The sequence below is a fragment of the Pogona vitticeps genome, chromosome 2 (assembly GCF_051106095.1).
Source record: "Pogona vitticeps strain Pit_001003342236 chromosome 2, PviZW2.1, whole genome shotgun sequence".
NCBI classification, from domain to species: domain Eukaryota; kingdom Metazoa; phylum Chordata; class Lepidosauria; order Squamata; family Agamidae; genus Pogona; species Pogona vitticeps.
This window is the reverse complement of record NC_135784.1, coordinates 157,855,762-157,867,991: the sequence shown is the minus strand read 5'-3', so window position 1 is coordinate 157,867,991 and position 12,230 is coordinate 157,855,762. Positions and strand designations below refer to the sequence as shown.

The window sequence follows — 12,230 nt, the reverse complement described above, 5'->3', positions numbered from 1 at the left end:
GCCTATTTCAGAATGTTTTAAGTGCTTCTACATGTGTTGCTGCTTCAAAGATATCTAGAGTCCTTCCAAAGAGTTACTGCTTCCACCTACTTCTCCCCCCCCCCAAAAAAAACAGGTAGCATGTGCAGTAGTCTTGAACGATTGTAAAGGATATTAATTGCCTTTATTTCTTCCATGGCAAGTAATTTTGTTTTAGTACTAGAGTTAAAAAAAAAGAATAGATCCCTTTCAGATAGGAGCCATTTACATTGGTGGTTGCCAAAAATATATTTACATAGGTGGTTGCCAAAAATGCAAGAAAATATATTGGCAAGAAGCTAGAAAGTCCCATCCAGATATTTATTTCACTGCAGGTAACCAAAAGAAATTCACCATAAAGTATATACTATTTAAAAATGTACAGAAGATATAAATATTCCTACACAACCCAAAATAATTGTTGATATAAAAACAATACAAACAAAACTCAAAAATAGTTTATATTTAAACTGCTGTTATCATTTAAGCTGTCTTGACTAGCCTTTTGGTAGAAAGCACCACATTAAAGGTGAAAATTAAAACTGTATTTCAAACACTGGATATTAAAAGAATTTATTGGTGGATATATTTTGATAACTGAAATCAGTTCCCAAAAGGTCAAAATCAACAGGCTTGATATGCTTCGAATATTAGGTTGTGTTTGAACTAATCTGGTACAGGTATGAACACTGATGAAGTCCACATTTACAGTGTGGAAACAACTTGGATACAGAAATATACAATACATATTTTTAAATACTTAAAATTTCAAAATATAAAAATATTTTGAATATACATTTATGTTTTTTTATGTACAGAGTCACTATTGGCAGCCATTTTAAGGAAAGTCAGTTGCTAGATCGTTCAGAATTTCTTTGGGAAGGTGAATTCCTTCAAGGTAGTGGAGAAACCTGTTTGAAAAAAGATGACAAACTGAGACAGTGTCTTAAAAGAAAATGTTAAAAAGTATGACAGTTTTCAGATACAGTATAATAGGAAGAAATTTATTAAGCTGATTCCCACTGGGATATTTAATACATTTAATACAAGAAAAAGGTACACATTCAATTGTTTTTAGTCAACAAGTCACCACTTGGATTCTTGGGCATGTGCACCTGCTAGGAACAACTGAATGTTATGCCTTTTGCCTTCTGTGTGCATAATAAAGCAACAGGATTTCGGTGAACAAGATCTGCATCTTAAGATACGAACAGAGTGGCACAATTTATTTATTTATTTATTTATTTATTTATTTTATATCCCGCCTATCTAGTCCCTCAGGACCACTCTAGGTGGCTATAATTGTTTAACAATTAATAATTATTTATTAACAATTAATAAACTTAATGCAATTTACCTTCTTTTTGTTTTTCCTTGCTCTTTCTTTTTCTCTGACTTACAGATGTTGCGGAGAATAGGCAAATATTCAATTACACTTGCTTGTCTATTACTAAGGTTTAGATGAATTCTACTCGAAAATATAGCTTCGATTAATTCCATCCTCTTCTGTGCATTATGATGAATGCTGTAAAAGAAAAGCATAGTTTTCTATCCTAGCTAGTTTAACAAGAATCACTGAATATTAGATTTTATTACACGTGCCTAAACAATGTATACTCCGTTTTAACCCTTTGCTGAAGTAGCATCTAACCCAACGCTAAAGCAAAAAGCAAGATGTGCTAGAAGTTATATTCTTATTAAATCCACTATAAGGAGGATTTAAGCATTTTATTACACACAAGATCTTTTTCATAAAAGGAACTCTGATCCCCTCGTTGGAGCAGAGGAGTGTTGATTGATTTCCCCTACTTAATACAGAATCCCATGTCCTGTACCACAGTGGTCCCCAACCATTTCCAAACCGCGGACCGGTGAGGGGGCACTCCCGTACTTGCGGGTGGTTGGGCGGGGCACTCTTGCATGTATGTGCGGGGGTGCTCATGGGTTAGCGACTCACATGCACAGGTGGGCAGGGCGAACAGGCAGGTAGGTGGGCCATGCTTCCTCATGGGTGGGCAGGTTACCCATGCACATATGTGCGGATGGGCCAGTACCCATGCATGGAGGTGGGCAGGCCATGCGGGGGGGGGGGTGCATGCAGGGGGGTGAGAGATTTATGCAGCCCTGATGTATTTGGAGGCAATGTGGGATCTAAAACTCTAACAAAAAGCAGGGATAAGTTAAGTCCAGTCATCTGTCTCTTTCTCGTCTAGTCCCACTCTTGTGGAACCTTTTTTCTAGCTCTGAATTAAGACAGCTAGGACAAAGGTGATGCAAAGTGAAGCATACTGTGGTGAGCAGGTAACATGCTGGCAGAAGAGTAAATCACTCTCTTGCTACTACTTCACAGCTGACAGATTCTGATCTCTGAGAGATAAGTCTTCCACCACCATCTGTTTTCTTTTGACAAAGGAAACAGAGAGGCTGGAAAGCAAAATCTGTCAAAAATGAGACTTGAGAACCATAGGCTGTACAGTAATGATAATGACAGTGTCTATTAATACATTTTAAATAATTAAACCTTGCAGTCATTCAATAACTATGTGCTTAAGCCTAACTGTCATGGCTATTTGAAGCATACATGGAGTTTCTTATACAAACAAGCTTCCCAATGTTTGTTTCAAATTCTTAAGGTTACGTCTGGAGTACACATAAAGCAATGCTTCCAGCATTAAATTAGAAAAGGAAGAACTTGTTCTCTCTGCTGCTTCTGCTTAAAACCCTGTCTCCTTTTCCTGCAGTACACCCCGTAAAAATTTGGACTTTACCTGAAATTAGCTGGCAACTGGCCAAAGTACAAATGGGCTCGGTCTTCTGAAACATGCAGGGTAACATTTGCAAGTCCATCCTTCCCAGGCGTTCTATCAGTGTTAAATGAGTTTTCCATGATTTCTGAAATAGTCTTGAAGCATTTATTAAAATTGAGTACCTCCAGGTTTGCTTTCAGTTCAACAGAACTTTGAGAAATCCACCAATCAGTCTGCTCCACACTAAACTCATCAGAGAGCCCATTTTTTACCTTCCCTTTTGTCCAAATGAATTCATCATATTTACAAGACTCACGAGTCCTCTTGCTGAAGCAGCAATCTGAGAAAGATGTGTTGTCCACAAATTCAGCTAATGAATATAAGCATTGGAATATGGGAAGAGAAGCTTGTGCTGAAATTCCACCACTTTGTGTCACTGCAGTAGCAGATTCAAAACTATCGTTTTTTTCTTCCAAGCATGTGCTAGGTTTCTCAGATGGCAGAGTAATGAATCCAGAATAGTTCAATTCACTCTCAAATAAATCACTGTCATCCAGTATAGTTATTTTTCTCCAGCGCTTTGACTGCTTACACTTTTTCATAGGGCTAGCTGCCTCCAAGCAATCACTGGCAACAGGTTCATTATTTGAAGAGATTTTTGTAAGCTTGTTATGTGTAAGATGAGCTGTATCGATTGATTCTGGAAGTATATTAATTGGTAAAGGTAAAAGGATTTCAAGATTATTATAAATAAAGTCTATATCCTTCCGCTGGAATTCTGTGAGCAGACATACCAGCTTATTCCATTCTTCTTTTGTTGTGATTTTATTCTGTGAAAAATGGAGCATTCAAGAGAACAGAGTAGTACATGGGGAAAAAAAGAATGCTTCAAGGTTCTACACCCAGAGATTTCTTTAAATACACCCCCTCCCACACACACATACCTTTTCCCAATTTTGGGGAAATAACCCTGACAAATGACTAGGGAAAAACTATTTGGTAACTATTGAGATAGAGGTAAAGAAAGGATAGAGAGGTTACCTACTGTAATGGTAGTTCTTCGAGTGGTCCTCTGTAAAGTCACACTCTGGGTGACCAGCACAGGCGCAGAGCCTGATCAGAACGTTCTAGAGCTTCTGTGATCAGAAAAAAACACATTAGTATAGCCCCCCCCCCAATATGTACCCTGGCGCCAAGGCTCTCCCCTCAGTTAAAGTCAACCACCAAAGCAAGTGACTGTGTGACAAAGGGGGGAAGATGGGTGGGACATGTGGCTTCACAGAAGGACCACTCAAAGAACTACTGTTACAGGTAGGTAATCTGTCCTTCTTCTTCATGGCCTCTGTGAATCCCACTCTGGGCGACTAGCAAGCTGCCTTACCTGGAAGGAGGGTGTCATGCCAAGGCAGCATTGTTCATCCAAAAGAGGCATTGGACTACTGCCTGACATCCAGCCAGTAGTGATAAAGTAGTTGATAAATGTAGATGACTGTAACCAGATAGCCAGTGCGGAGGTATCCTGGAGACATTTCCCCAAGGAACACTATGGAAGCTGCCAAGGCCCTGATAGAATGAGACCAGAGGTGCTGGTACTGGAGTGCAAGCCAATTGGTAAGCCAGTTGGAGAGTAGAGGCAACCCATTCAGAGATACGTTGGAAGGTGGCTTGAAGACCCTTTGAGGGGGACTGATAGATGATAAACAGTCAAGTAGAGCAGCGAAAGGGCTGTGTGTGAACCACATAAAAGGTCAAGGTATGTCTGATATCCAGAATATGAAGGATATGCTCCTGAGGAGTGGAAGGAGATGGGAAGAATGGTGGAAGGATGGTCAGCTGGAAAAGGTGGAACTGGGAGGCCATTTTCAGGAGGAAGATGTCCATGAAGAGACAAACCTTCTCCAGGTGGAACTGAAGGTAGGGATAATTAGAGCGGAGATCTGCTAGCTCACTAGCTTGTCACGTGTAGATAACTGCCACCAGGAATACAGTCGTAAATATTAGAAGGTGTATATCTGTAGAAACCAGGGGCTTAAAGGGTGCTCGCCTGAGGTGTCGGAGTACAGTGGTGCCTCGACTTACGAACGTCCCAACTTACGACCATTTCAAGTTACGACCAGCTCCAGCCGCAAAATTTTGCTTTGACCTGCAGCTGGAGCTTCAAGTTACGATCAAAAAAGGCGGAGAATTCAAACTGCTAACCTTTGGTGGCAAAGAGGCTGCTTCTCTGTAGTTCTTTCACCCCAGCAGTTAGAGGGTGCAATCGGAGGCGGCTTCGGACTGCCTGGTAAGGTAAGGTGCTGCTTTCTGCTTTTAAAAAACTGTTCTGGGTGGGTTTTGCAGCGTGGTTTTGGGCTGGGTGGTGGGATTATGTTTCTGTGCTGTGATGGGTCTTGCAGGGTTTGTATGTTTTTTGTTTTTGTTTATTCCCATTTCTGATGGGTCTTGCAGGGTTTGTTTGCTTTTTGGTTCCCCCCCCATTTCCGATGGGTCTTGTGGTGTTTGTTTGCTCTTTTTTTTTTTTTTTTTTTTTTTTTTTTGCATTTCCGAAGGGTCTTGCACGGTTTGTTTTCTTTCTGCTTTGTTTGGTTTTTTTCATTTCTGAAGGGTCTTGCACGGTTTGTTTGCTTTTCTTTTCCCCTTCAGCCAGAACGAATTAATCTCATTTCCGATGGGTCTTGCAGTGGGTTTTTTTTGTGTGTGAGAGAGATTTTTTTTCTTTGGCCGGAACGAATTAATTGCAGGAAGTCAATCTACCAACTGTTGGTCAACATTGGAGTTAATACAGTGGCTCCATCTGATGCTGAACATGTAACCATTATCAATGTTGAGTTCGTGACACCAAGAGAGGCTGCACGGTGTTTGGAGACTGATGCCAAGGATCATTGATGTTGATTGGGCTGGCGTGAAAGTACTGTCAAGATGGAGCTCAATAGAGGTAAGATGCAAGAGGCTGTCAGTGTCAGTGTGACTCTTGGGCCAGTGAAGGTGTTGATGGCCCACACTGAAGCACTGAGGAGTGGACTGCCACTGGCAAGGCCAATGGCAACAAATGCTCCACATCCTCTGCTTGCGAGGGAAAATGCTGTTGACACTGAAAAGTGTTGGGACTGAGGCATCTTTCAGGACCCACTGGATCCTGTACCATGTTGGGCACAGGTGGACAAGTGAGATGATGGTAGCTCTATTTTGACACTGATGGTTCCCCTTGGAGGACCGAGTGTTCGAATGGTGATGACATGACGGGGAATATAGCCATCTGATAGCAGCAGGTAGGTGCTTCGGTGTAGCACTGCTTGGGGCAAAATGGCTCCCAGGGATGGTGCTGAGAACCGATGGCAACCAGCGCCCATGCAAGAGGACAAGCGGGGGATCTGATAAGGTTAGTGCCTTTGTGCTGGAGGCCTGGGGCAGGGCAAGGTAGGGCCCCGAGTGGTGCAGCAGAGTCTGAAGAGCCTGAGCCTACATCAGAGGATCTACTCAGGGATCAAGATAGTGGTGGAGGACTGTTTAGCGAGGCAGACAGCCGGCTCATGCAGGGACTGGGAGGGATGGGGAGATGGCTAATGGGCTGCAAGAGTGCCATCATCAGAAAGATATCGAACATAAATCCGGTCTTCCGACTCGGTGGGTGGCTGTGGAGTGTGTCGAGATAGCCTTGGAGAGTTTCACCTTTGAAGACTTGGCTTTCTTAGGCAGGAAAGGCTCTGTAGCAGAGGACTGTTTGGTAGACACTTTGTTTGGTCTTTGATGGCTTCAGGTTTGAGGCGATCGATGCTGAAGTCTAAGGTTTGACTTTGGGAGGCCCGGAGGTGGGCTCACTGTTGACGGAGCTCCTTGTTTGTTGACGTGGGAAGGAGTGGCTGATGGACGCTGCTTTGCTGTCTCCGAAATGGCCTTGTCCATAACCCTTGCCTGGGGAAGCAATTTACAGAGTGGTTGTGCCATTGGTCTTCCCAGCTGGAAAGATTCTTCCCAAAGTCAAAGTTTAAGTCTAGAAAAACTACAAAGAACCCCACGCCTGAAATTTTTGCAGTGGGAACAAGTGGAAGTCTGGTGGGTCTCTCTTAGGCAGAATAAGCATTGCGTGGCCATTGGAGAGGGAGATTTTGTTTTTGCAATCAACACAATGTTTAAATGGGCCTGAAGAGGCCACAAACAGTAGGAACGGGGGGGGGGGGGTGTTGGGAGGCCTCAGCCGAAAGGCCAAAGCCAGGTAGAAAATAAATAGGGAAAAGAAGATTAATGGTAGTAAAAACACAGTAAGATTTGTTCTTGTTTTTTTCTTTTTCTTTTTGTAGGTAATAAACTCACAGAAGCTGTATAGGAAGAATGAACGAGGTTCTCAACGCAGCAGTTGAAAAAAAAACTGAGGGGAGAGCCTTGACGCCATGGTACATGTAGTGGGTGGGGTAGTACCTATACTAAAATGTCTTTTTTTTCAATTGCACAAGCTCTAGAGAATGTTCAAATCAGGCCCTGCGCATGAGCAGTTCACCCACAGCATGATTCACAGAGGCCACAAAGAAATAGTTATTCAGACAAAGAGGAGAGACAGGCTAGAAAAAACGGCCACAGGGAGAGAGTGATAAATATTAAAAAGTAGAAAAAATGTTTATTTTCTGAGAAACTGAAAACCATCCACAATGACAGACATGAGAACTGATCAGAGAACTAAATCCAGGATTTTAACTGAAGCATCCATGACTCCTGCACCCCCAGTATGTTTGATAAAGACTGAATATAATTAGTTTATGCCTGTTTATGCTAAATGGGCCTATACTGCTGTTATTTAGGGAGTAATGATGTTAGTTAGGGAATAATTTAGAGGGCAGGAGGGAGAATGAAAACGTGGCTGGAATCCTGACGAACAGCACTTCACACTTCAATATTTTGTTGCAGGCCCTTGTTTCCTCTGTACAGACTTAGCATGTTGTTGTAAAGGTAAAGGTTCCCCTTGACAATTTTTGTCCAGTCGTGTTCGACTCTAGGGGGCGGTGCTCATCCCCGTTTCCAAGCCACAGAGCTAGCGTTTTGTCCAAAGACAATCTTCCATGGTCACGTGGCCAGTGCGACTTAGACACGGAATGCTGTTACCTTCCCACCTAGGTGGTCCCTATTTATCTACTCACATTTGCATGCTTTTGAACCACTAGGTTGGCGGGAGCTGGGACAAGCGACGGGAGCTCACTCCATCGCATGGATTCGATCTTACAACTGCTGGTCTTCTGACCCTGCAGCACAGGCTTCTGCGGTTTAGCCCGCAGCGCCACCATGTCCCTCAAGCATGTTGTTGTACATGAAGTCAAAGCAATTACAACCAAATACAAGAGATATCAGCGGGTGTGGGGGAATGCCAAGGCTAGCATTAAAAAAACAATAAGAAAAAGTCCTAAGGGAGAAGAACTTACAGAATAATTCAGTGAATACTCAGGATACCCAGTGGTAATAGATTAATTAATTGACAGCTGTGGGAGAAAATGAACAATTCTGGGGGAAGGGGGAATGGCATGGACTTGAGCTTTCAAAAATTTTGTGGCACACCTCATTTTTTAATAAATCCTATGTTTCATTTTACATAAGTACCTTACATCTATGTAAACATACCTTAAGAAATGAAAATAGATCCTCTGAAGGCAAAATGATGTTGGTAAGGCCAAGTGAGTTCTCAATGCAGCCAATAGAGCATTTCGGAATATTCACAACAGGATTTGATTTACTGGTATTGGAGCTGGTTGGTTCTTCAGTGCTAGTAATCAGTCCTGTATCACTTGTCTTTTTGCCTAGTCCTATGCACAAGAGTCTCAAATTGAGTTCATAAAGTAACATACGATAGCTGTTTAACATTCTTTCTACTGTATTTTCCCAAACAAGTTTCCTAGACCTTTAAATACTTATTTTACTAAATGTGTTTTTGGCAATCTTTATGCAGTTAATTATTAGCTTGTAGTTGTCTATGTTTTCTTTGTTGCAACTTGATTCTATTATTTGCCTGACTATTCTAAGTTTTCTTTGTCTACAATTATCATAATTCCTTCTAAGTGCAAACTCAAAGGATTAATGGCTGACAGGAACAATAACTTAAATATCTGATAACTGATCTTGCTTTTTCCCTTCTGAGTACTGTCTTTTGAGTCACAAGCCTGACAACAGAGACTGGTGTACTATTTATATTTGCAGGCTGCCCTGGGAGCCTTTTCACTTAAACAATAGGATAAGGGTGCAAAAAATATTAAGCAAGTAGAAATAATACTGAACTAAAATTAACATAAGTTTAAATGTTGAGGGGATGCCTCAGCAGCTTCCAATAGTCACATAATGACAGCATTTCTAATAGCACATGAAGGCAGCTGAAAACATCAGCTTGGAAATCAAACACAACCATCCTGTCCCCTCCTAAAAGGCCTCTATGACCTCAGGGGACTTTTCTTAGGCATGCGGAAATACTTTCCAGTTTCTGAAACAAAGAAAAAAGTGCCAAAAAACCCTTTGGGGGACATATACTGGATGGAAGGGGACCCCAGCAGAATGTAAGACCAATGACTCAAGACATACACTTGAACTCAGGCAGAAAATAGTTGTAATCAGGTGCTAGAGGCTGAATTTGAGTATAACTCGAAGTGTAGTGGGGAAAGTGGCGCGCGCGCACACACAAGCCTTATTCTCATGCCCCCAACCCATCCGGAAGACAGGTAGACCTTTCTGTGTTCACAGTGAAGATGTTCACCGTGCTGCATTTCTATGACTGTTTTCACAAGGCTCTCACTCACCGAAATGTTAGAAAGTGGTTACAAGTGTCATTGCACACCTTGACTGTGAGTACATGAAGGCTTATCTGTTGTCTGGGTGGGAAAAGGACATGGACAGCAAGTCTTACATGTGCCCCCATATCACCACCATGCTTCAAACCCTAACTGGGGTCATACAATATTGCTTGAACGGGGCACACATGAGTAATAAGACTGAGTTTTTTTCACAGAAAGCAGTATGACACACAGAATATTCAGTCAGTCAAATGGAAAGCAGAGGAAAAGAATATTTATCTTCTCAGACCTCTAAAAGTTTAAAATGTCTGTAACTGACAAGTTCCTTGGTGTTATAAAGTGTAACACCCCTCAACATAGGGGATGTCCTATATCCTTGTATACAACACCAGAAATTCATCTGCCCAAGAGGTGTGAAGAGTGCTACAAGTTTACAGTACCCTATTATACCCCACTTGCCAGCAGTACCATTTAACCCCATATCTCAGATGTTTCTGCAAGTTTTACTCAGTTCTCTAGCTCTACTTCTCCCCGCCTCTGCAGTTACTTGATCTTTAAGTGTAACAAGGTATCCCAGCCAGATACAACTGTAATTGCATAAATCATGATAGTAAATTCCTGCCAATTAATGAGTTGCCATATGCATTTCCTAGCATGCATGCAGAAATGCAAGCAACAACTCATTAATTAGCTCATTGTAATATACAGTGGTGCCTCGCATAGCGAGGTTAATCCGTTCTGGATTAATCTTCGCTATGTGAAAACTTTGTTAAACGGAAAGCAAAAAGCCATTAGAACGCATTAAACTTAGTTTAATACGTTCCAATGGCTTCCGTACTCACCGTTCAGCGACGTTCCTCCATACCGCCGCCATTTTCGCGCCCTCGGTAAGCGGGGCGCGAAACTGGCAGCCATTTTGGAACCGCTGATCAGCTGGGAGGCGGGCTCTTGCAAGGAGGGAGCCACCTCCCTCCTCTGCAAGAGCCCGCTGCCCAGCTGAAACGCCGGCCGGCTCTTGCGAAGGAGGGAGGTGGAGGTCCCTGCTCTCCTTCGCAAGAGCCTTTCCACCCAGCTGGGAGGTGGGCTCTTGCAAGGAGGGAGCCACCTCCCTCCTCTGCAAGAGCCCGCTGCCCAGCTGGGTAGAAACGCCTGCCAGCTCTTGCGAAGGAGAGCGGGGACCTCCACCTCCCTCTTTCTCAAGAGCCGGTCGGCGTTTCTACCCATCCTGGGCTTGGATCCGCCCCGTGCTCGGCTGAGCGCGGGGCGGATCCAAGCGGCGGCGGCGGCAGGGTGTGTGTGTGTGTCTGGAAGGCTTCCAGGCAAAGCACTGGAAGCCTTCCAGACCCCCCTACCCTGCCCCAGCCGCCGGGAACCAACCCGCGCCGCCTATCCCAGTCATGCTAGCATGACTGGGATAGGCAGCGCGGGACGACTTCAAGCGGCGGCAGCGGCAGGGTGTGTGTGTTCCGGATGGCTTCCAGTGCTTTGCCTGGAAGCCTTCTGGATCCACCCTACCCTGCCCCCGCCGCCGCTGAGAGCCTTCCGAGCTCTCAAAGGTGTTCTGTCCAATGTTGGAGGGGGGCCCTTTGAAAGCTGGGAAGGCAAAATGTCGGCAGTTGGGCAGTGGCTTCGGGGTCCTTCCGAGGCCGCCGCCCACTGCCGACATTTTCCCCCAGCTCAGCGGCGGGAGCGGTCCTTCAGAGGCTCCCGCCGGTCAGATGGGGGAAAATGGTTGCCTATGGGGAAAAATCGCAAAGCGATTTTTCCCCATAGGCAACATCTTAATGCGATCGCAAAAGCGATCGCAAAATCCGCATCGGTATGTGGATTAATCATTAAACGGTGCACTCGTTAAGCGAGGCACCACTGTACAATTATACTTATGCAGGTGTAAAAGCCCAACAGGATTTTAAATTTCTTAAATTTCCAACACAGCACAAACAAAATGGTAACATTATGAACTGGAACTTTATGTTCAAAGTAATAACTAATTTTCTGAAACAGTAATATGGCACTTGAATAAAAAATGATTCTTATTCTGCTTAGACTATATGTACTGTACTGAGCTGTACCTTTTTCTTTCAAGTAGCCACCGCCACTCCTCACCCAGAACTGTAAGTGTAGAATACTCTGTCTGATGTCACACTTGTTTGCAGTCAACAAAGCAGCAACATCTCTTATATCTGTTCTTAAATTTTCAGCTAAGCAGAGAACTTGGAGGTAGCTAGCAACATTTATCTAAAATTTAAAAAGATTCAAGAATTAATAGTATTCACACTGACATTGTATAGAGGAATAAGCTCTTCCCTTGGATTTGAGTTGTCAAAATTATCAGTGACTGGGTTGTATACTAATACTCTTTGCAGTTACCCATCAGGCAAACTATAAATTCAAGATTAATAGGTAGTGTAAATTTAGACTGGTTTATACAAACCAGCAGTTTATTGCACAATAATGAAGCAAGACTGTTTCTATATGTAATGGCTCTATTTATGTATAAACATCCTGGATCTACAAATTAAATTTGGCATTGGGCCAAAATCAAAAGCAGATTTAGGATGCTTAAACCCATTGTTTTCAACAGCTTTGAAGTTGTGTTGACAAAATGTGGATAATTAATTAGCCTGATTCTGTCAGATTCTATTGCCTTAATCTGATATGGCTTTGTCAGATTGAGAAACTAATATTAAAAATGGGAAGACTT

General features: G+C 43.0%; 1 protein-coding gene across 4 annotated transcripts in view; it reads right to left on the bottom strand.

Annotated features, from left to right (window-relative positions):
- Positions 1–325: 325 nt before the first annotated feature.
- Positions 326–12,230, bottom strand: part of ATAD5 (ATPase family AAA domain containing 5) — a 34,780-nt gene continuing 22,875 nt past the window's right edge. For 3 of the 4 annotated variants that reach the window (XM_020783624.3, XM_020783633.3, XM_072990951.2), the window contains exons 19-23: positions 11,599–11,764; positions 8,370–8,551; positions 2,787–3,595; positions 1,376–1,543; positions 326–929 (exon numbers count right to left, since the gene is read on the bottom strand). In XM_020783624.3, the coding sequence (XP_020639283.3) occupies positions 857–929; positions 1,376–1,543; positions 2,787–3,595; positions 8,370–8,551; positions 11,599–11,764 (1,398 nt within the window). In that variant the 3' untranslated portion in view covers positions 326–856. Of the gene's footprint in view, positions 930–1,375; positions 1,544–2,786; positions 3,596–6,017; positions 6,678–8,369; positions 8,552–11,598; positions 11,765–12,230 lie in introns of those variants that run through there. The other variant, XM_078385165.1, reaches the window with a different exon arrangement.